The 24907-nt window shown below is 44.6% G+C and overlaps 1 protein-coding gene across 2 annotated transcripts in view; it reads left to right on the top strand.

Moving 5' to 3' along the window:
* ATXN7L1 (ataxin 7 like 1) overlaps positions 1-24907 on the top strand; it is a 174181-nt gene that overhangs the window by 138400 nt on the left and 10874 nt on the right. For both annotated transcript variants that reach the window (XM_040343523.1, XM_040343522.1), the window contains exon 10: positions 3050-3971. In XM_040343523.1, coding sequence (XP_040199457.1) covers positions 3050-3971 — 922 coding nt within the window. The remainder of the gene's footprint in view (positions 1-3049; positions 3972-24907) is intronic.

Below are 24907 nucleotides of genomic sequence, written 5' to 3'. Positions count from 1 at the left end.
AAGTGCAGTACTTCTGCTTCACTTGATTACCAGGTTGTAATGGCAGGCCATTCACTGACTAGTTGGGTAGTGTTTAGGGGTGCAACGGATCAAAAAAATCACGGATCGATCGATCCTCGGATCAGGAGTCACGGATCGGATCGATCCTCGGATCAGCAAAAAAGAAAAAAAAGACTAATCTTGTAGTGCCCCCCTCCACTCCACTCTGGTGTCCCCCCCCCTCCTCGGGTGACTCTGGTGTCCCCCCCCTCCTCGGGTGACTCTGGTGTCCCCCCCCCCCCTCCTCCGCTCAGTACAAACAGTCTTTTTCCTACCAGGTGCAGATCTCAAAGACAGGTCCACATGCAGATCGCAAAGAGTGGTCCCGGGTCTGTAGTCAGCGCAGTGATGCGGGGAGGTGTAACGCTGTGCACTGGCAAGCACATGGGGTGGAGCAAGATGGCCGCCGCTCCGGAGCTAGGCCGAAGCCGGGGACTTTCCTACGGCCGAGGCTCTGGAGCGCTCCGCGGATCGCGGGGTGTGCCGATCCGAACGGGGTGACCCGTTCGGATCACGGATCGGTGACGATCCGTTGCACCCCTAGTAGGGTTGTAGTTTACATGCTGCCTATTTCAACACTATGATGGGCTGCCTTACAGGCCAATAAGAATGGGAGGTAAGCTTCTTGCTAACCTAACTATTGACCCACTTATACTCGCCTTCTCCATATTTCTGTATCGCGCCACTCCTCCAAGATTCAAGCTGTGTGAGCAACATGTTTATGACATTATCCTCATCAGTTGGCAATGTTTGGGTCAGGTCTGAGCACTGCATCCTGGGAGTAGGTCACATGTCCCCCATACTTATAGGTAAAGTTGATCCAAGGAATATCCAATTGCCTCTTGGGGGATCAGGAAGGATTTTATTCTCCAGTTGGAGCAAATTGGATCATGCTTTGCTGGGTTTTTTTTTTTTTTTTTTTGTCTTCCTCTGGATCAACTGTGGGTGTAGGATTGTGTATATAAGATAGTATGACCCCCACCCCCTGTATTGGTTGAACTAGATGGACTTTTGTCTTTTTTCAACCAGACTAACTATGTAACTATATGTAGCCTGTAGTGACATAGGGGCTGGTAGTACAAAAACACAGGACTGAGCAGGGCATCAGGAATCTAGAGGTGTGTGTAATTAAAAGTCCCCAGGGAACTGAAGATTTACAAGGGATTGAGGGCTGGCAGTGTGAGAAGATAAATAGGTAAGTATATTTCATCTTTACAGGCAAATAATATTTTTTTTCTACATTATGATTTTGTGATGGTGTCACTTTAAAACAGAGCTTCACCCAAAAGGGGGCATTCTGCTTGTCTGCCTTCTCCCCCCTCTCTTCTTTAAGTTTTGCTACTTTTTTTTTTTCCTTTTGGAGGGGAAGCAGGTACCTGATTTTGACAGGTACACGCTCTCTCTTCAGGGCGGATCACCGCAGAAGTTTGTCTTCTTTCTTCCCCCAAAGCCTTCTGGGACATATCACAGGTCCCAGAAAGTTGCAGGACCATTCACAAAGCGCGCCTTACACATGAGCAGTGGGAAGCTGGCTGCGAAGCCGCAAGCAGTCACAGCTGGCTTTCCAAAGTAAACATGCCAGCGCCAGGATCTGAAGATGGCTGAAGATCCAGCTCGGCTGAGGACAGAACTGGATCCTTGGATAGGCAAGTGTCCTATTATTAAAAGTTAGCAACTACAGTATTTGTAGCTGCTGACTTTCAATTTTTTGGGGCTTTTTTTCCCCCTCACTTTTTCACCTGATGATCCGGCAAGTAACACACATTGGGGTAGATTCAGGTACGGGCGCGCACTGATACGGCGGCGCAGCGTATCGTTTTTACGCTACGCCTCCGTAAATTACTGGAGCTACGCTGCATTCACGAAGCGTTTGCTCCGTAATTTGCGGCGGCGTATCGTAAAAGGGGCCGGCGTAAGCGCGCGTAATTTAAATGATCCCGTAGGGGGCGTGGATCATTTAAATTAGGCGCGTTCCCACGCCGAACGTACTGCGCATGCTCCGTCGGGAAAATTTCCCGACGTGCATTGCGGTAAATGACGTCGCAAGGACGTCATTTGCTTCGACGTGAACGTAAATGTTAGGAGGCGCAGCCAATGGTAAGTATGGATGTCGTTCCCGCGTTGCGATTTTCGAAATTTGCGTCGTTTGCGTAAGTGGATCGTGAATGGCACTGGCGTCCAGTGCCATTCACGATCCACTTACGCAAACGACGCAAATTTCGAAAATCGCGACGCCGGAACGACATCCATACTTACCATTGGCTGCGCCTCCTAATAGCAGGAGCAGCCTTACGACGGAAGCGACGTACGCAAACGACGTAAAAAAAAATTGAAAATAAACAGACTTAGGCCCCATGTACACTGCTGCTGCTAAATAGACGTTCAGAGGCAGTTGGACGCTTTTTTCAATGTTATCTTGTTATGTTGTTAATGTTATAAAATGTTATTCAATGTTATCTTATGTGAACTTGTACACAGGTTTGTTTACTGTTGTTTTTAGGCTTTTTTTTTTTTTTAGGCAAAAATATGAGTTCAGATGCCGAAGTTTCAGACGCCAAACGCGGTAACCCGCGTTTAGCCGAGTTTCATTTTATATGCGTTTTTAAAAAAAACGTTGTTTCTAAACGCGGCAAAACAGGCATTTTAAACAAAGTTAAATCGTTCAGGAGAGGTTGTAAAAATGTCCCGTGTACATGAAGCCTTTCTGGCTAGATCACCAAGTGAAAATAAAAGAAGAAAATCCTAAAATAGAAAAACAATGCAACTAACGCATCTAAAAGTTGGTGAGCTGCAATAAAATTGTTTGCTTTTAGGTTTAATACCACTTTAGGTTAAGGTAAATGTAAACTAGTTGACATTTTTAATTTGACAAAAAACCTTTATAGTATCATATAACTTACAATATGGATATCTAGGAAAGTGCAACCTTGGTATTCATTGTGGGTAATTGTCATATTAACTATGCTTAAGTTATTAAACTATAATTCTCTCTTTCTTGTTTTCTTCAAAGAAAAATTCCTCCAGCTGCGGATAGTCCAATGCCTTCTCCAGCAGCACATATTGGCAGTCCTTTTCCTGCATCTGTTCTGCAGCCTTTCAGCAGCCCAAGTTCAGTGTACCTACCCTCCCCACCTCCAAATTCCAGAACCACCTCCCCTTATATGTTGTCCAGTACATCCTTTGTTTCAACGTCCGACACAAACTCTGTTGCGTCACACACCACAGCATTCCCCCATGTCACGACGACGCTAAATATCATGGACTCCACTTTCAAAGCCCCTTCTGCCATTTCCCCCGTGCCAACCACCAGCCCATCACACAAACCGTCAAAATCGAAACCAGGCAAATCTAAAGCAAAAGACCTGTCTTCACGGAGTGATGAGCCTTCAAGTAACAAAAAGAAAAAGCCTCAGACGCCTTCTTCCACCTCTTCTTCATCGTTACCTTTGCAGACGTCATCCTCATCTACGTTTTCAGGGTCCCACAAGAAAAACTGCGTTTTGAACTCTAATGCGACAATAAACTCTTATCAGGCGACTTCTTCCTTTAATAGTGTGTCCGTGCACAATGCAAACAATGGAACAAGCCCAATTAGTGCCAAACTGGAATCACCAGGAAGGACTTCTTTATCTGGTAGCTCAACAGACTCCATAAAACATATGAGTATGGTTGTTAGCAGTATTGACTCAAGCCTGTCAGTGTCTTCCCTTGTACATCACCCTGGGGAGCATACACTGGCGGTTCACAATGCAGTGTCCTCGCTGCCTCTGCCCTTTGACAAATCTGAGGGTAAAAAGCGTAAAAACTCAAGCGCAAGCAGTAAGGCCTGCAAAATCACTAAAATGCCTGGTATGAACAGTGTTCATAAAAAGAGCACCACCAACCTTATATCTCCTGTGCCAGATCCACCAAACAGCTCCATGTCAAGACAGGTAAGTTTAATAGACTTGTTTTTTTTAAAGGAAAAACCTATCCAAGTTACACGCCTTATCGTATTTAATGACTGTCACTATCTAACCATATTTAAGAATATTTGATTATTTTCTCCTTCGGCAATAATGTTTAAAAACTAGACTAAACCAGTTGGAAAATGCAATGGTAAATTAGTCACGATTTAATAATTCTTTTTTATTGCCTGAACACACCAAATTATCACATAAAGATTCTCTACATAAGAAGCATTAAATAAGAAAAACTGGTTACTCTTGATTCAGAAATGTAATTTACGATGATTGAGGGACAATGTCTTGACTGAGGGATCTTGAAAGGATCTGATATGTGGCATCATAATTCAATGATGCTCCTTTAGGAAATGTGTGATGGTGGTATATATTTTTAATCTATTAGTTATTTTATTATTCTACAGTGGAAATTGTTGCCGAATGGCCGACTTCTTGCCTAGATCAGTGTTTCACAACCTTTTTTTAGTCAAGGTGCCCTTTAAAAGTATTTTCAGTCTTGAGGCTAGGCCCAAATTGTGGGGAATGCGCACATTCCTTACACACAAACGTGCTGCTTTTTAGCAGATGCATGGGGGTGCCATTAATTCTTGATGGCACCACAACGCATCGGCAAATGCAGCACATTTTCATGTGTGCCAAACTGCATAGTGTGGTGAGATGGCGCATGGATAGATTTTGAGAGGAGTGGCAGTCCTTGCGGCTATTGTGAAAGTGCCCTACAAAAGCATTTCTCATCGTACAGGATTAAGTGTCAGGAATAAAAATATGTACCGTATTTATCGGCGTATAACACGCACAGGCGTATAACACGCACCCTAACTTTAAGAGGGAAGTTTCAGGAAAAAAACGTTCCACAGCCCCCTGCGTATAACACGCAGGCACAGTTTACCCTCTATTTTCAGGGTAAAAAAGTCAGTGTTATGCGCCAATAAATACAGTATATACATACACGCATCTAAACATGCATATATACACCTACATTCATAAACTTGCATACATATACACACCATAAACAGGTTTTGCGATTCGGCTCTGCGTCGATTTAACAGACAATTGCGCGGTCGTGCGACGTGGCTCCCAAACAAAATCGGCGTCCTTTTTTCCCCACAAATGGAGCTTTCTTTTGGTGGTATTTGATCACCTCTGCGGTTTTCTTTATCGTACATCACGGGACACAGAGCGGCATTCATTACTATATGGGTTATATGGAGTACCTTCAGGTGTAGACACTGGCAATCTCAAACAGGAAATGCCCCTCCCTATATAACCCCCTCCCATAGGAGGAGTACCTCAGTTTTTACGCCAGTGTCTTAGGTGTTAGTCATGGTTTAGCTTGCCTCCGCATCCTTGGGATTAGGTGAGCTACCGGTTCTGTCCAAAAAAGCCTCAGCGCTAAAGTGGTCAGTAACCGGACCCCAAACCCTTGGGGTATAGCCCATAATGCTTTTCTTTTTAGAGAGCTGGACCCTGGGCCCAGAACTTAGAAACCTTTGGGTACCTAAAGTTTTCTGTTGCCAGGGTGCTATATGGGCCCAGGACAGTGGATCCTTCATAGGAACCCAGGGCCTGAAGGTCTAGACATCCCCACGGAGATGGGGGAAGATTGGGCCTCTTGCTTGGCAAAGTCCTGCGGCATGGAGCAGGTAAGTGAGGGGAAAACTTGCGGAACTTGGTTCTTAGCAGGTTTTTTCTGGGGGGTCACAGGGGACATGCCTAAAGTTATGCACTGCATCTGGCAAACTAGTCACATATCATAAAGATAGGATGGCTCTCTATGTATTATTCCCCATAAGATATGACCTCCCTTGTAGTGTTGGAAAAGCATTGAGTGGGGCCTGTGTTATATAAAAATATATGTGTGTGTCAGAGAGCTTTGCTTACCTGCAGGCCTCCAGGCGATGCTCCATTCAGTCTTCCTCCTCAGAGCCTGCAAGCAGGCAAAACGCTGACCTCCTCATGGTTCCAGGCTGCAGGCTGCAGTTTGCTGGAACAGAGAGGTCCCTTCCTCCCAAAATCCCCCCCCTCCCCCTGTCGGGAGGGGCATTTCCTGTTTGAGATTGCTGGGGGGGAAGGGCGGGTCAGTGGCTTAAAGGAAGGGGCGGCCCTTCCTTGTTTGTTTGTTCCATTCAATACTTTGGAACTGAGGAGAAAGACCAGAGCGGCAGCACGGGGCGCCGAGGACACACAGTGGCCAGAAAGGATATTGCAGTCTTCAGAGGACTGTTTTGTCAAGCCTAGAAATAGGCTGTTTCTTTTCCATCTCATAGTTTTTCTTTGCAATACTACTCAGGGGGACAGAATGTTTTTTCTTTCCTGGATTTGAAACAAAAACGAAAAAAAAAAAAAAAAAAAAAAAAAAAAAAAGTCATCTAGGGGAGAGGAAGCATTTTTTTATCCCCCAAACAGGTGTTTGGACAATTAACTTTTATAGTTCCAAATACCAATAGGTAGCAGGTGTACCTCGGTATTGTACCATGGTATGCCGCTGTTTTCCCTACAGGGAGCCTTGGGGCCATCGGGATCTGGGGCTGGAGCTGACGCGGGTCAGTCCAACCCTAAGATGGTCACGGAGGAGGTATTACTCACCTCTTTAAAAGAGATGCAGAAAAGCATGGGAAAAATGATATCCGCAGCTATGCGGGGCAGTAAGCGGAATAGATCTCCGTCGCCCGAGCGCGGACCCTCAGAAGAGGAGGTCCTTTCCTCAGGGGAATTGGACGACCTCTTGGACACGGACCAAGTAGGTTCAGGGATCGAAGACCCGGATACAGAGGAGTCTGGGGCAGTCTCCCTGAGGGAGAGCTGGTGGATTCAAGGATTGTCGGACTTGGTCCATAGGACATTCAACTTGCCAGTACCAGATCTCCAGGTATCGACGGTTTCAGCTTTGGGCTCACTGAGGGCGCCTCAAAGCAATGCTGTGTTTCCGATCCATCCTCTATTAGAGGGAATTTTGTTCCAAGATTGGAACAAGCCAGATAAGATCTTCTTACCACCTAAAAGGTTCTCTGTCCTATATCCTATGGAAGAAAATTTTTCCAAAAGATGGGCTACTCCTGCAGTGGACGCAGCCATCTCATGTGTTAACAGATCGTTAACATGCCCTGTAGAAAACATACAGGTGTTCAAGGATCCAGTTGATAAGCGCTTGGAAGCACTGCTTAAGAACTCCTTCACTACTGCAGGGGCAGTAGTACAGCCAGCTGTGGCTGCGATTGGGGTCGCTCAAGCATTATCGGATCAATTTAAGCAGATGCTTAAACTCATTCCGGCCCAGCAGGCAGAAAAATTTTCGGATGTCCCTAAGGCCATATGTTTTACGGTAGACGCAATCAAGGATTCTATCCAGCAAGCGTCACGTTTATCGTTATCCCTTATCCATACGAGAAGACTCTTATGGTTAAAAAGCTGGGAGGCTGAGCCCCCATGCAAGAAGCTCCTGGTAGGGTTCCCCTTCCATGGAGGACGACTCTTCGGAGAAGACCTAGATAAATACATTCAGACCATTTCAAACGGCAAGAGTACTCTCTTGCCAACTAAGAAGAAGGTTCAGGGACCTGCGTTTAAACGACAGTATTCCCCTGGGCAGGGGCCCTCTAATGCCAAGCAGTATCGACGGCCTCCTGCAAAAGCAAACTTCGGCTTCAACAGCAGATCACAAGGACAGGCTGTTAGAGGCAAAAGGCAGTGGTTTCGCAAACCAGCAAAACCAGCCCCCAAGCCAACCTTATGAAGGGGCGCCCCCACCCACGAAGGTGGGGGGAAGGCTGCGACTCTTTTCAGAGATTTGGGAAGCCAGCATTCCCGACGAGTGGGTACGGTCTTCCGTGGCCACAGGCTACAAATTAGATTTCCTAAGGTTTCCTCCTCCTCATTTCCAGAAGTCGAGGATTCCAAACGATCCGGAAAAGGGAGCCGCATTAAGATCGGCATTAGATCATCTACTTTCCCAGGAAGTAATAGTAGAGGTACCAGTCCTGGAACAGGGGCTGGGTTTCTACTCCAACCTATTCATCATCCCAAAATCCAATGGAGATGTCAGGCCAATTTTGGACCTAAAGATGGTAAATGCATATCTAAAGATCCGCTCATTTCGGATGGAATCCGTGCGGTCAGCAGCTGCCACACTCCAGAAGGACGACTTCATGGCGTCCATAGACATAAAGGATGCCTACCTTCATGTTCCAATTTATCAGCCACATCAAAGATATCTACGCTTCATGGTGGCTTCGCGTCACTTCCAATTCGTGGCGCTTCCCTTCGGGTTGGCTACGGCCCCCCGGGTGTTCACGAAGGTCCTAGCTCCAATCCTAGCCAAACTAAGGATCCAAGGGGTCACGATCCTAGCATACCTGGACGATCTCCTAGTCATAGATAACTCGTCTCCCGGCTTGGAGCGAGCAGTGGCCCTCACGGTCCAATACCTCGAGAGGTTCGGCTGGGTCCTAAATCGAGAAAAGTCAGCTTTCCAGCCCACAAAGCAGTTGGAATATCTCGGCATGAGATTAGACACAGAACAACAAGGAGTGTTCCTACCTCTGAGGAAGGTAAAAGCCATCAAGGAATTAATCCTACTGGTTCTAAGCAAGAAAGAACCGACTATTCGCCTATGTATGAGGTTACTAGGCAAGATGGTGGCCACATTCGAGGCGGTACCATACGCCCAGAGCCACACTCGCATCCTACAGGCAGCCATCCTGTCAGCATGGAGCAGAAGGCCACAGGCCTTGGATATCCCGTTGCCGCTCTCATCAAGAGTCCGACAAAGTCTGTGTTGGTGGTTAGACCCTCAGAATCTACTGAAGGGGAGGTCTTTCAGCCCAGTGGCTTGGAAGATAGTGACCACAGACGCCAGCCTGACGGGCTGGGGAGCAATTTTGGATGGTTGCACTCGCCAAGGTACTTGGGCAAAGCCAGAGAAGCAGTTGCCCATCAACATCTTGGAGCTCAGAGCTGCTCGACTAGCCCTCAGGGCTTGGACGTCAAAATTGCAGGGGTTCCCGGTGAGAATTCAATCAGACAATGCCACGGCCGTGGCACACATAAATCACCAAGGGGGAACCAGGAGTCAAGCCGCTCAGAGAGAGGTGAGCTTGATTCTTCTATGGGCAGAGGCTCATGTGCCCTGCATATCGGCAATATTCATTCCAGGAGTGGACAACTTTCAGGCGGACTTCTTAAGCCGCCAGACTCTATGGCCGGGGGAATGGTCTCTGCATCCACTAGTCTTTCAAGCACTCTGCCAAAGATGGGGAGTGCCGGACGTGGATATCATGGCATCGGGACTCAACAAGAAACTAGACAGGTTCATGTCCCGCTCAAGGGATCCGATGGCCTGCGGAACCGATGCGTTGGTTTGCCCTTGGCATCAGTTCAAACTTCTTTATGCGTTTCCCCCGCTCCAGTTACTACCCCGCCTGCTGCGCAGGATCCGGGTGGAGCACATACCAGTCATCCTGGTAGCTCCAGCATGGCCCAGAAGGGCATGGTACTCACTAATCTTAAGGATGGTAGTGGGAGACCCTTGGACTCTTCCTCTACGGCCAGACCTGCTATCGCAAGGTCCGATCCTCCACCCTGCCTTACGGCATCTAAATTTGACGGCCTGGAAGCTGAATCCCTGATTCTCAGGGGTAGAGGTCTGTCTCAGAAAGTAATCTCTACCCTAATCAGAGCCAGGAAACCGGTCTCTAGGGTGATTTATTACAGGGTCTGGAAGGCCTATGTAGGCTGGTGTGAGTCCAAGCGATGGCTTTCTCGCAAATTTACCATCGATAGAGTATTAAGTTTTCTCCAGCTAGGAGTGGATAAAGGATTGGCATTAAGCACAATCAAAGGACAGATTTCTGCTCTGTCAGTGTGGTTTCAGCGGCCGCTGGCCACCCACTCGCTGGTTAAGACCTTCCTTCAAGGGGTCTTACGTATTAGACCTCCAGTTAAATCCCCGCTTTGTCCGTGGGATTTAAATCTTGTTCTGTCAAGTTTACAGAAACAACCGTTTGAGCCGTTGGCTGATATTCCTTTGGTTCTACTGACAAGGAAGTTAGTATTTTTGGTTGCCATAGTTTCCGCAAGAAGAGTTTCGGAGCTGGCAGCCTTATCCTGTAAGGAACCATATCTTGTTTTTCATAAGGACAGGGTCGTTCTCCGCCCTCATCCTTCCTTCCTTCCGAAGGTCATATCCAGTTTTCATTTGAACCAGGATTTGGTATTACCATCCTTCTTCCCTAAACCTACTTCCAGAAAGGAAGGGTTGCTGCATACCTTGGATATTGTCAGGGCCATGAAGGCCTATCTTAAAGCTACAAAGAAGATCCGGAAGACAGATGTGCTGTTCATTCTACCGGATGGGCCCAAGAAGGGGCAGGCAGCTGCAAAGTCCACCATTTCTAGGTGGATTAAGCAATTAATCACTCAGGCCTACGGCTTGAAAGGGTTGCCTCCTCCAGTATCATTAAAGGCTCATTCTACTAGAGCCATGGGCGCCTCCTGGGCAGCACACCACCAGATCTCTATGGCTCAAGTTTGCAAGGCGGCAACCTGGTCTTCTGTCCACACGTTTACAAAATTCTACAAGTTGGACGTAAGAAGGAATACTGATACTGCCTTCGGGCAGGCAGTGCTGCAGGCTGCAGTTTGAGACCCTCGGATTCCGGGGGCTCCTCTTGTTCGAGTTAAATTTAAAAATTTTATTTTTCTCAACTAAGTTGGATTTATTATGATTTGAGTATATCTCTAAATTAAATCCTTTTGTCTTGGAGATGTTCTCCCTCCCCTCATTGTAAGCATTGCTTTGGGACATCCCATATAGTAATGAATGCCGCTCTGTGTCCCGTGATGTACGATAAAGAAAAAGAGATTTTTAATACAGCTTACCTGTAAAATCTTTTTCTTGGAGTACATCACGGGACACAGAGCTCCCACCCCTCTTTTTTGAGGACCATTTTGGGAGGCATACTGCTTGCTACAAAACTGAGGTACTCCTCCTATGGGAGGGGGTTATATAGGGAGGGGCATTTCCTGTTTGAGATTGCCAGTGTCTACACCTGAAGGTACTCCATATAACCCATATAGTAATGAATGCCGCTCTGTGTCCCGTGATGTACTCCAAGAAAAAGATTTTACAGGTAAGCTGTATTAAAAATCTTTTTTATTTTTTGCGCTATAAACAAGAATAGAGCGACAATTTTGAAAAAAATGCAATATTTTTTACTTTTTGCTATAATAAATATCCCCCAAAAACATATATAAAAAAAAAAAATTCCTCAGTTTAGGCCGATACGTATTCTTCTACCTATTTTTGGTAAAAAAAAACGCAATAAGCGTTTATCGATTGGTTTGCGCAAAATTTATAGCGTTTACAAAATAGGGGATAGTTTTATTGCATTTTTATTAATAATTTTTTTTTACTACTATTGGCGGTGATCAGCGATTTTTTTCGTGACTGCGACATTATGGCGGACACTTCGGACAATTTTGACACATTTTTGGGACCATTGTCATTTTCACAGCAAAAAATGCATTTAAATTGCATTGTTTATTGTGAAAATGACAGTTGCAGTTTGGGAGTTAACCACAGGGGGCGCTGTAGGAGTTAGGGTTCACCTAGTGTGTGTTTACAACTGTAGGGTGGTGTGGCTGTAGGACTCACGTCATCGATCGAGTCTCCCTTATAAAAAGGATCACTCGATCGATACGCCGCCACAGTGAAGCACGGGGAAGCCGTGTTTACATACGGCTCTCCCCGTTCTTCAGCTCCGGGGAGCGATTGCGACGGAGCGGCTATAAACGAATAGCCGCGCCGTCGTCCCGGATCGCTCCCCGAGGGAATCCGCCCGCAGCGGAGGGGGTCCCGATTGGACCCCCCACCCGCTAGAAGGCAAGGACGTATATATAAGTCCTTCTGCCTGTACGTGCCATTCTGTGGACGTAAATAGTCATGCGGCGGGCGTTAAGGGGTTAATAGGCTTACATATATATATATATAAAATGACCCTGATCAAAAGTTTACATACCCCAGTTCTTAATACAGTGTATTGCCCCCTTTAACATCAATGACAGCTTGAAGTCTTTTGTGGTATTTGTGGATGAGGCTCTTTATCTTCTCAGATGGTAAAGCTGCCCATCCCTCTTGGCAAAAAGCCTCCAGTTCCTGTAAATACTCGGGCTGTCTTGCACGTTTGAGATCTCCCCACAGTGGCTCAATGATGATATTGAGGTCAGGAGACTGAGATTGCCACTCCAGAACCTTCACTTTATTCTGCTGTAGCCAATGACAGGTCGACCTGGTCTTGTGTTTTGGCTCATTGTCATGTTGGAATGTCCAAGTACGTTCCATGTGCAGTTTACTGGCTGATGAATGCAAATGTTCCTCCAGTATTTTTTGATAACATACTGCATTCATCTAGCGCAGTGTTTCTCAACTCCAGTCCTCGGGGCGCACCAACAGGTCTTGTTTTCAGGCTTTCCATTATTGTGCACAGGTGATTTTATCAGTTTCACTGCCATAGTAATTACCACAGCAGTTTGATCTGAGGGAAATCCTGAAAACATGACCTGTTGGTGCGCCCCGAGGACTGGAGTTGAGAAACACTGATCTAGCCAACAATTTTGACCAAATTTCCTGTGCCTTTTTGTAGCTCACACATCCCCAAAACATCAGTGATCCACCTCCGTACCTTTTATCGTAGGCCTTGTTGACTCTTCTCCAAATGTAGCATTTATGGTTGTGGCCAAAAAGCTAAATTTTGGTCTCGTTACTCCAAATGACTTTGTGCCAGAAGGTTTGAGGCTTGTCTCTGTGCTGTTTGGCGTATTGTAAGTGGCATACTTTGTGTAGTAATGGCTTTCTTCTGGCGACTCGACCATGCCATGCTGCCCATCTTTCTTCAAGTGCCTCCTTATTGTGCATCTTGAAACGGCCCCATCTGATTTTTTTCAGAGAGTCCTGTATTTCACCTGAAGTTATTTGTGGGTTTTTCTTTGTGGCTGAAATTTTAGTTGGTCTACCTGACCGTGGTTTGGTTTCAACAGAACCCCTCATTTTCCACTGCTTGTTTAGAGTTTGAACAGTGCTGATTGGCATTCTCAATTCCTTGGATATCTTTTTATATCTCTTTCCTGTTTTATACAGTTCAACTACCTTTCCCGCAGATCCTTTGACCATTCTCTTGCTTTCCCCATGTCTCTGAATCCAGAAACATCAGTGCAGCACTGGATGAAAGATGCAAGGCAGGGTTCGATGAAGTCCAGGCGCCAGGTCGCAATTGCGACTAGAATTAGCGACCTGGGGAAGGAAGCATAGGCCTGCAGAAGGCCGCAATCCTGTGTCTTTGTGCGCCCCCACCTCCCCCGGTGCGCGATCGCGACCGGCCACGCCGGCCGGTAATTGAGGCCGTGGCCTTCTGCAGGCCTATGCTTCCTTCTGTGATCTGGCGCCATCTTGTGGTGGCCATTGGTATGATATACAACCGGCAATGCTAATGGAGCGTCCCCTGTGTTTTCACTGTCATCTCCTTCCCTCTAATTAGAACCCCCAAACATTATATATATATTTTTTATTCTAACACCCTAGAGAATAAAATGGCGGTCGTTGCAATACTTTCTATCACACCGTATTTGCGCAGCGGTCTTACAAGCCCACTTTTTTGGAAAAAAATACACTTTTTTAAATTAAATTAAACAATAAATTTCGCCCAATTTTTTTTTTAATATTGTGAAAGATAATGTTACGCTGAGTAAATTGATACCCAACATGTCACGCTTCAAAATTGCTTCCGCTCGTGGAATGGCGACAAACTTTTACCCTTTAAAATCTCCATAGGCAACATTTAAAAAATACTACAGGTTGCATGTTTTGAGTTACAGAGGAGGTCTAGGGCTAGAATTATTTCCCTCGCTCTACCAATCGTGGGCGATACCTCGCCAGTGGTTTGAACACCGCTTTCGTATGTGGGTGCTACTCGCGTATGTGTTCGCTTCTGCGCGTGAGCTCGGCGGGACGAGGCGCATTACTGGCACCTAACTTTTTTTAGCTGGCTCCTAGATTCCAAGCAAATTTGTCAAACCCTGATGCAAGGGTATGTCAGGAGTCCAGAAACTCATTGACCCTTTATACACCCACACTAATTGCAAGCAAACGGATCACAGGTGAGGATGGTTACCTTTAATAGCCATTCAAACCCCTTTGTGTCAACTTGTGTGCATGTTATCAGGCCAAAATCACAGGGTATGTAAACTTTTGATCAGATCAAATGTAGTTTCTGTTAATATGTTTTAAAAAAAGTTAACACGGTTGATTGATAAAAATGTTTTTGTGTTATCATTTATATTCTTTGAAAATGGCCAAGTAATCATAAATGCTACCAGGGTATGTAAACTTATGAGCACAACTGTATATATATACAGTGGATATAAAAAGTCTACACACACCTGTTAAAATGTCAGGTTTCTGTAAATTAAAAATGTATTACACTAAAATGTGGAAAAAGTTCTGAAACTATCTATATTTGTCTGATCTATAAACTGTACAACTCGGTTGAGCAACAAACTAAAATCTTTTAGGTGGAGGGAAGTAAAAATAAAAAAATTAAATTACAATTGGTTGTATAAGTGTGCACACCCTTAAGCTAATACTTTGTTGAACCACCTTTTTGATTTTATTACAGCACTCAGTCTTTTTGGGTATGAGTCTATCAGCATGACACATCTTGACTTGGCAATATTTGCCCACTCTTCTTTGCAAAAACACTCCAAATCTGTCAGATTGCAAGGGCATCTCTCGTGCACAACCCTCTTCACATCACCCCACAGATTTTTCAATCGAATTCAGGTCTGGGTCATTCCAAAACTTTAATCTTCTTCAGGTGAAGCCATTCATTTGTTGATTTGGATGTATGCTTTGGGTCGTTGTCTTGCTGAAAGATGAAGTTCCTCTTCATGTTCAGCTTTTTAGCGGAAGACTGGAGGTTTTGTGTCAATATTGACTGGTATTTGGAACCGTTCAAAATTCCCTCTACCTTGACTAAGGCCCCTGTTCCAGCTTAAGAAAAAGCCCCAACGCATGCTACTGCCACCACCATGCTTGACGGTGGGTATTGTGTTCTTTTGGTGATGTGCAGTGTTGTTTTTGTGCCAAACATATCTTTTGTAAACTTCAACCTTGGTTTTATCAGACAATAACACATTTTCCCACATGCTTTTGGAAGACTTTGGGTGTTTTTTCAAAATTTACTTGGGCTTGGATGGTTTTCTTCGTAAACAAAGGCTTCCGTCTTGCCACTCACATATGAAGAATACGGGAGACTGTTGTCGCATGTACCACACAACCAGTACTTGCCAGATATTCCTGCAGCTGTTGCTGTAGGCAGCCTCCCTGACCAATTTTCTTCTCGTCTTTTCATCAATTTTGGAGGCACGTCCAGTTCTTGGTAATGCCCTTGTTGTGCCATATTTTCTCCACTTGATGATGACTGTGTTCCATGGTATATCTAAAGCCTTGGGAATTCTTTTGTACCCTTCTCCTGACTGATACTTTTTACCAATGAGATACCTCTGATGCTTTAAAAGCTCTCTGCAGGAAAGACCTACTAGAACAGCTGAACTTTATTTGGGGTTAATCAGAGGCACTTTAAATGATAGCAGGTGTGTATTGACTCCTATTTAACATTAGTTTGAATGTGATTGCTTAATTCTGAACACAGCTACATTATAGGTGGGTGTGCACACTTAAGCAGGCCATACTTCGTTGAATTTCGAACAAATTTTCTTTTCAAAATCAGAAAGTTTTTTTTTTTGTGATCCGATGATGCCACCATTGATTTTTCGAAATTCGGCCGACCAAACCTTCATGTTGCCGGGAATTTTCTTTTCTCTCCGGGAATATTCCTTTCTCTTCGGGAATATTATTTTCTTGCACATGCGCATTTTTTTTTTTCACGATTCTCCCATCATTGATGGGAAAATCGTTTGTTTTTCTAAAAATTTCCGGATTCCTCAAATTTTTTTGCCGCACGAAAATCGGCTGTTGCAGCATCCCACTAACGGTGCAAAATTCTTACGAAATTCAAACCGTGCATGGCCGCCTTTATGTAACCACATTATTTTAGTTTATTTTCTCTTCTCCCCTCCTAAAAGATTTGAGTTTGTTTTTCAATTGAGTTGTACAGTTTATAGGTCACAATAAAGGTGGAAAAAGTTCTGAATTTATTTATCTTCGTCTCATTTTTTTTTACATCACAGAAACCTGACAGGAGTGTTTAGACTTTTTTATATCCACTGTGAGTGTATGTATGTGTGTGTGTGTGTGTGTGTGTGTGTGTGTGTGTGTGTGTGTGTGTATATATATATAATATATATATATATATATATATATACAGGGAGTGCAGAATTATTAGGCAAGTTGTATTTTTGAGGATTCATTTTATTATTGAACAACAACCATGTTCTCAATGAACCCAAAAAACTCATTAATATCAAAGCTGAATATTTTTGGAAGTAGTTTTTAGTTTGTTTTTAGTTTTAGCTATTTTAGAGGGATATCTGTGTGTACAGGTGACTATTACTGTGCATAATTATTAGGCAACTTAACAAAAAAAAAATATATACCCATTTCAATTATTTATTTTTACCAGTGAAACCAATATAACATCTCAACATTCACACATATACATTTCTGACATTCAAAAATAAAACAAAAACAAATCAGTGACCAATATAGCCACCTTTCTTTGCAAGGACACTCAAAAGCCTGCCATCCATGGATTCTGTCAGTATTTTGATCTGTTCACCGTCAACATTTCGTGCAGCAGCAACCACAGCCTCCCAGACACTGTTCAGAGAGGTGTACTGTTTTCCCTCCTTGTAAATCTCACATTTGATGATGGACCACAGGTTCTCAATGAGGTTCAGATCAGGTGAACAAGGAGGCCATGTCATTAGTTTTTCTTCTTTTATACCTTTTCTTGCCAGCCACGCTGTGGAGTACTTGGACGCGTGTGATGGAGCATTGTCCTGCATGAAAATCATGTTTTTCTTGAAGGATGCAGACTTCTTCCAGTACCACTGCTTGAAGAAGGTGTCTTCCAGAAACTGGCAATAGGACTGGGAGTTGAGCTTGACTCCATCCTCAACCCGAAAAGGCCCCACAAGCTCATCTTTGATGATACCAGCCCAAACCAGTACTCCACCTCCACCTTGCTGGCGTCTGAGTCGGACTGGAGCTCTCTGCCCTTTACCAATCCAGCCACGGGCCCATCCATCTGGCCCATCAAGACTTACTCTCATTTCATCAGTCCATAAAACCTTAGAATAATCAGTCTTGAGATATTTCTTGGCCCAGTCTTGACGTTACAGCTTGTGTGTCTTGTTCAGTGGTGGTCGTCTTTCAGCCTTTCTTACCTTGGCCATGTCTCTGAGTATTGCACACCTTGTGCTTTTGGGCACTCCAGTGATGTTGCAGCTCTGAAATATGGCCAAACTGGTGGCAAGTGGCATCTTGGCAGCTGCACGCTTGACTTTTCTCAGTTCATGGGCAGTTATTTTGCGCCTTGGTTTTTCCACACGCTTCTTGCGACCCTGTTGACTATTTTGAATGAAACGCTTGATTGTTCGATGATCACGCTTCAGAAGCTTTGCAATTTTAAGAGTGCTGCATCCCTCTGCAAGATATCTCACTATTTTTGACTTTTCTGAGCCTGTCAAGTCCTTCGTTTGACCCATTTTGCCAAAGGAAAGGAAGTTGCCTAATAATTATGCACATCTGATATAGGGTGTTGATGTCATTAGACCACACCCCTTCTCATTACAGAGATGCACATCACCTAATATGCTTAATTGGTAGTAGGCTTTCGAGCCTATACAGCTTGGAGTAAGACAACATGCATAAAGAGGATGATGTGGTCAAAATACTCATTTGCCTAATAATTCTGCACTCCCTGTATATATATATATATATATATATATATATATATATATATATATATATATATATATATATATATATATATATATATATATATATATATATATATATATATATTAGGGTTGTCCCGATACTAATATCGGTAACGATACCAAGCATTTGCCCGAGTACTTGTACTCGGGGCAAATGCTCCGATGCTTCACCCGATACCTGGGCAGTCAGGGTGATCAGTGCGGTGGGAGAGTTTCAAGAACTGATCACCCTGTATAGGTTTCAAAGTCTGACAGCCGGTCCGTTTCTCCGCCCCCCCCCCCCCCCCTCCCCCGGCTTTCAGCTGCTTTAGCGAAATCGGCAGTGATCGGTGCATGTAACTCCCACACACGATCACCGCTGATTGTCCCTGCATCCTCCAGTCCCCCTCTGTTCTGCTGCTGTCCCCCTCCATGCTGATTCGTGTCCCCCTCTTTTCTGCTACGTGTCCCCCTTTCTTCTCCCCCACCGTGCTGCTGTTCCCCTCGATCTGTCAGGATGGAGAGCGGAGGTAGGAGCCGGTAAACCTGGCTCCTACCTTTTCCGAATGTACAGAGTCAGTGATCACTGACTCTGTCCATTCACACAACTGAAACATCGTTAACTGTGTTTACAATGCTTCAGTTTATAAATGGAGAGGAGCCCCTGTCTTCTCTCCATTCTTTTTTAGCGCAGCTGAGGCTGCTGAGAAAGGGACTGGGGAATCTGTGTCCTTAGTGCCTTTCTCTGTCTCAAAGGGGAGATGTCAGGGGTCTGTTAAGGGCCACCAGGGCTGATAAAAGAAAAAAGAATTGCATCAAATAATAAAAAAAAATTATTGTGAAAAATAATAAAAATAAAAAACACACCGACAGTCCACACCCCCTTAAAACATTGTAAGAAAAAAACAAAAAAAAAATTGTACACTGTCTCATGAGATTAAAAAAAAAGTATCGGTAATCGGCGATTACTTGAAAAAATCGGTACTTATACTCGGTCTTAAAAAAATGGTATCGGGACAACCCTATATATAATATAATATAATATAATATATACACACATATATATCTGTTTCAAAAGCTGCAGTACTATATCTGCCCCCGTTCTGCATTGTTCAGTACAGCATGCTCCGTCTCAAGCAGCTAATAACTCAGAAACAGGACTCCCCCTTTCCATTGCTCTGCGCCTACTGTCCTTATCGAGTTCCCGCTTAGCCGATGTACAGTTCAGGGGAGCAGTGGTAGCTCAAACTTGACAGCCTTTCCCAACCAGGAGGCTACGGCACCCCTAACAAACACAGATGGGAGCTCAGGGGGAAAGGTTGGCCTAGATGCATGTAAACAAAATATACGGTATATATTTCATCCATGGAATATTCCCATGTAACTGTAATTAACCACATCCATACCAGCCCATTGTAAAATGACGTCCACAAAGGACCTCTAACGATCCGGGTGGACGTCATATGACGTCCTGGGCTTTGTGGGGGGATATGTGAATGATGCCTGCAGCTAGAGGCATCATTCAGATATCCTTCTCTTGTGCCGGCGATTCTGCACAACATAAGAACGATCATAACGGCGATTCCGCCGCTAGATCGTTCTTACAGGCGGCGGGAGGGGACATCCCCCCCTCCCGCCGCCATCCGGTGCTTCTCCGGGCTCTCCCGTGCCATCGGGGGCCCGGAGAACGAATCGTCCGGCGCTGGCAGGAAGCATAGAGATGACTGGTGACCAGATGGTCACCGGTCATCTCTATGACCCTCCGAGGACCCGGGCGCGATGTGATGACGTCACGCCCGGGTCCCCGTAAGTAAACAAAGCCGCAATTGCGGCTGCTAAGCAACAGTAAGCATGAGATCTGTGAATTTTTTTTCACCGATTTCATGCTTTCCAGCCTGGAGGAGAGATGTGGGGTCTTATTGACCCCGCATCTCTCCATAAAGAGTACCTGTCACACACATTCCTATTACAGGGGATGTTTACATTCCTTGTAATAGGAATAAAAGTGATAATAAAATAAAAAAGTCTAAAAAAATAAATAAATATGTAAAAAAATAAATAAATAAAAAAAAAAAATTTAACGCCCCTGTCCCCAGTAGCTCACTCGCAGAAGCGAAGGCACGCGCAAGTCCCGCCGACATATGTAAACGCAGTTTAAACCACATATGTGAGGTATCGCCGCATGCGTTAGAGTGCCAGCAACAATTCTAGCACTAGATCTCCTCTGTAAATCTAAACTGGTAACCTGTAAAAAATTTCAAAGCGTTGCCTATGGAGATTTTTAAGTACCAAAGTTTGGCGCCATTCCATTTTAAAAAAAATTGGGCTAACTTTACTGTTTTGTTATTTTTTTAATTCATGAAACAATTTTTTTCCAAAAAAAAGGCGTTTGAAAAATTATTGCGCAAATACCGTGCAAGATGAAACGTTTGAATGACCGTCGTTTTATTCCCTAGGGTGTCTGCTAAAAAAACATATATAATGTTTGGGGGTTCTGCGTAATTTTCTAGCAAAAAAAATATGATTTGTACATGTAGGAGAGAAGTGCCAGAATAGGCCCGGTATGGATGTGTGTGTGTATAACAGCCCTGTATGGAAGTGGTTAAATACAATTTTCTTGTTTGTGTTTTGAACATTCCACATTGGTGTTCTCTAATTTACATGTGTCCTGTTGATGTGACTAGATAAGGTGACATTTCAGTAACATGTTGGATATTGGAAATGGACAGTTTTGCTTGTTTTAGGCTGAGCGTGCCATCTGAAAGTATTCATTACCTATTGAGACTATTGAAGTCGTTTTTCTGTCTGTTGACAGGGCTGAAATAGATGTCATAGGAACAGGATTATTTGGTAGTCTCTAGGTTTTCAAACACATAATCAGAATATCTCCTGTGTGGCCAGTTCAAGAGAAACAGCTGGAAAAGTTAGTTCCCAGCAGCAGAAAATCTACAAGATTTAGGAGATAATTATATTTCAGTGATATTTTCTAAGGCGGCCTTCTCAACCTTTTTTATCCTGGAGGAACCATTACAAAAAAATTCCCCAATTTTTTTTTTTTGAGGAAGCCGATAAATATGATTTATACTTGCAGGTCAAGGTTACGTTTGCTTTAAAAATTGTAGAACGTTTTAAATAAAAAGGAGAAGGTGGAGTACCGTGAGTATTTGCAGAACATTTTATTGACTGCTGTATATGACAACATTATTTTCAATAAGGATCATGAAATGCAATGAATAACAGAAAAAATGCTGATAGTAAAAATTGTGATGTCCCCTAACAATAGTGGTGGTGTCCCCTAACAGTAGTGGCCATGTAGAAGAAACCCCTTACTTTGGTGGTCATTGTAGGTGGGAGATCAATTTTCCACTGCCCAAGGAACCCCTTACAACTTCAGGAGGAACCCCGGTTGAGAGAGGCTATTCTAAGGCAAGTGATATTTTGATGTATTTTTAAAACAAATAGGGAACAGCAAGGTCCGATGTCCTTTACAACCTAAAGAGTCAAATTTTTCTGCAACAAGAGCAGCATAGCAAATGCTTAAGGGTCCCCACTAAGGTTGTCAAGGTCGGATGTGTTGGATGCCGCTGGCTAGTGAGGGAGCAGGCTAAGGAAAGGTCCACCTAGACCCAAAGCATGCTGCAAAAATGGGAAGAGATGGCCTGGCCACCGCACACCTCACCTGGCCCGAGTGCTTAGTAGGTGAAAGCAAGTAAAGCAGCCTCGGCTCGATTCATCCAGACCACAAGTTCAACATGTTTTGCCCTGCCCTTGGAACTTAATCATGGAGATCTCTAGGGTGGGGTGAAACATGTTGGAGTTGTGGTCTGAATGAATCATGCTGAGGCTGCTTTTACCTGCTTTCACCGGCTAACCACTCGGGCCGGGTGAGGTGTGCAACGGCCAGGCTATCTCTTACCATTTTTGCAAGAGCAGCATGCAGCATTGCCTGAAAAACTTTTATATATGAATTGGCATCTACACAACTAAAAGTTTTGGTGAAGCCAAAGAAAACACAAGTTTATTTTACAATGGTTAGAACGCTGCACTGTGATGATAGAACTTTTTTTTTTTTCTTTTTATTGGGATTTCAATAATACAAGCATCACCCACGCAGGGGCAACAGGGTAGACCACCGGAGTCCCGTATGGTCGCCAATAACAATGAAGGTAAAAAGAACCACTGTAAAATTGTGTGCAGATGGCTCACCCCAAAACTTTAAAGTATATTACAATCAGATAATATAGTCCTGAAGGGCCTCTCTGGCCAAAGTTATTGCCTACCTAGCATATAATAACAGTAGTCCCAACAGTGTCCATTCTGCCACTGTAGGGGCCAGCTCCTCAACCAGGCCAAACAAGCAGACTCGAATAGAGGGGGAAAAGTCTTGACGAAAACCCTTTGTGTAATCTCCCATAGGATGAGAATATCTCCAGCAGTCTGGTAGTGCGTTTTGGACCATTTTGTGCACCCTGTGTGGTGTATAATGAGCTTGGTGGGCTATTGTAAATTGGATGAGGCAATCTCTAAGGCCTCGTACACACGACCGAACATGTCTGCTGAAACTGGTCCGCGGACCAGTTTCAGCAGACATGTTCGGTCGTGTGTACGGCCGACCGGACAAATGTCCGGCGGATCGGACAGGTTTCCAGCGGACAAATGTTTCTTAGCATGCTAAGAAACATGTCCGCTGGAAGCCTGTCCGTCGGACATGTTCGGTCGTCTGTACGACTTACCGGACATGTCCGCTCGGCCGAAAGCCCTCGCTTCGACGCATGCGTGGAAGCATTGACCTTCCAGGGTCGCGCACGTCGCTGCGTTATCGTCGCGGCCACGTCACCGCGTTCTCTGTCCGCGCGGATTTCGGTTTGATGGTGTGTACAGCCATCAGACTGAAATCTACGAGCGGACATGTCCGATGGTCTGTACGAGGCCTAAGGGTGACAAGTTGTCTAAAAGGGAAATCCCAGATATCCGACCGACAGATATTGTCGTCCCCGTCAAGCTCTGGTATATCCCCCAGCCATTTATGACATAGAACTGACAATTCAGTGAGTGTAACATAAAAAAAATTATAGTAGAGAACCCACATAGGTTTTGATGAGCAGTCTCCTTGAGAGTTGACATGGAGGGGGAGCAACGAGGGTTCAGGAAACTGGCTACTAAAGGCGTGGGATAATTGCCAATATCTAAAGTAGTAGGAGGAAGGGACATTATATTTTGTACAAATAGTAGGAAGTGGAAGCAGTTTTGCCTGATCCACTATGTGCTACAATGCTTTTATATAGAGTTTGGTCCAGACCTGGCGATCTGGGAGAGAGTAGAAATGAGTTGGGGTGGGATTAATCCATAAGGTGGTGTTCGCTGAGTATTGCCTGGAGTAGTCGCATTCAAGGCTCAAGCCCGACCTCCAAGCCTTAATGGTGGTGAGCCTAGAAGGCATTAGCGGGTAAGGGGCCTTATGTCCACGATAAAGTAGCCATGACTAAGGACTAACGTCCGAAACGCATAGGATGTTTTACAGCTCTGTACATGTATTTAGTAAAGACATTTTGGATCTCATTCTTAGAGCCGGCCATCCCTTTCCTTATTCTGGTATGTTGGAGGTGTCAGCAGCCTCAAGGTCTGACCACCGGGCTGAGCTTTTATGTGGGAAGGTTACAGCACCTATACACTTGTTTTCCTTAGTAGCAATCAAAGAGCTTCCTTCAGAACTGTCTTAGTGTTGGAGGTATCTGGGCATAACCACCAGTGGGCAGTAACTAGTTGTGAGGCTAGAAAATAATCTGGCATGGCAAACCCCCCCCCCCCCCGTGAGGAAGGTCTCATTAAGGTAGACAATCTGTACCCGTCAGGACGAGGGCCCCACAGAAACCAGACCAATATCTGATTAAGGGTTGGGGAAAAAAGTTTTTGGTAGCCATTAAGGGGTTAAGTAAGTAAATTAAGGTAAGATTTTCCTCTTTACAAGGTTTAAATGGGCCAAGTAATTAAAAGTGGAAAATTCTCCCCTGCCTTAAGTCTCGCCTTAACAGCAAGCATTGGTAACGGGTTTTATTGCATATAATCCTTAACCGATCTAGAAATCGCTATAGCCAGATACTTAAATGTGTCTACCCATTGCAGAGGGATATCAGGCGGGGCACTCACTCTGGCCTCAGGTCAACTTAAAAAAGTTGAGATTTCATCCAGTTCACCCGGAGGCCCGTGACCTCCGAGAAGGTATCAATGTTGAGAGCACCCTGCAGAGAAGGACCTGGGTCATTAAGAAAAAAGAGCAGATTTTTGGCATACAGGGCCATCCTCTCCTCCAGCCAGCCAATGCAAAAGCCTTTTATTTCCAGGGAGCTGCGGAGGGCCTTCGCCATTCAATGGTGAATAGAGCCGGGGCAAGGGGTCAGCCCTGCCGCTTGCCCATATGGAGTGAAAAAGAACATGATAGGCGACCTCCCAATTTCATTGATGCGGAGGGTTCTTGTATAAGGTACGCAACCATTGAATGAAAATAAGCGGGAATTCCATACGTCTCATGACTTCCCACAAGTACTCCCATTCCACGGTGTCAAGCACTTTTTCTTTGTCTAGGGATGCAATTACCCATGTACCTCAGTTGGAGTGAGGGGCATAGATATAAGTGAAGAGGCTATGGATATTTATATCTGTGGATTTACCGGATATAAATCCTGTTTGGTCTGAGTCTATAACCATATGGAGAATGCTATTTAATCTATTCGTTAAAAGCTTAGTAAGAATTTTGATGTCCAGGTTTAATAAAGCTATTGGCTTGTAGGAGGCACAGAGGGCTGGGTCTTTCTGACTTTTATGGATCATAATAAAATGAGTCTTGCTCATGGAGGAGGGGAGTGTGTCGTTCATCAGACAACCTGTGTACAAGGTAGCTAACCGAGGAGCCAACTGTGCACAATGGGCTTTGTAAATTTCAATTGGGAGGCCATCTGGGGCCCCCCAGCATGGGA

Source organism: Rana temporaria, chromosome 3 (genome assembly GCF_905171775.1).
Source record: "Rana temporaria chromosome 3, aRanTem1.1, whole genome shotgun sequence".
In the NCBI taxonomy this organism is placed as follows: domain Eukaryota; kingdom Metazoa; phylum Chordata; class Amphibia; order Anura; family Ranidae; genus Rana; species Rana temporaria.
This window is presented reverse-complemented; position numbering and strand designations above follow the sequence as displayed.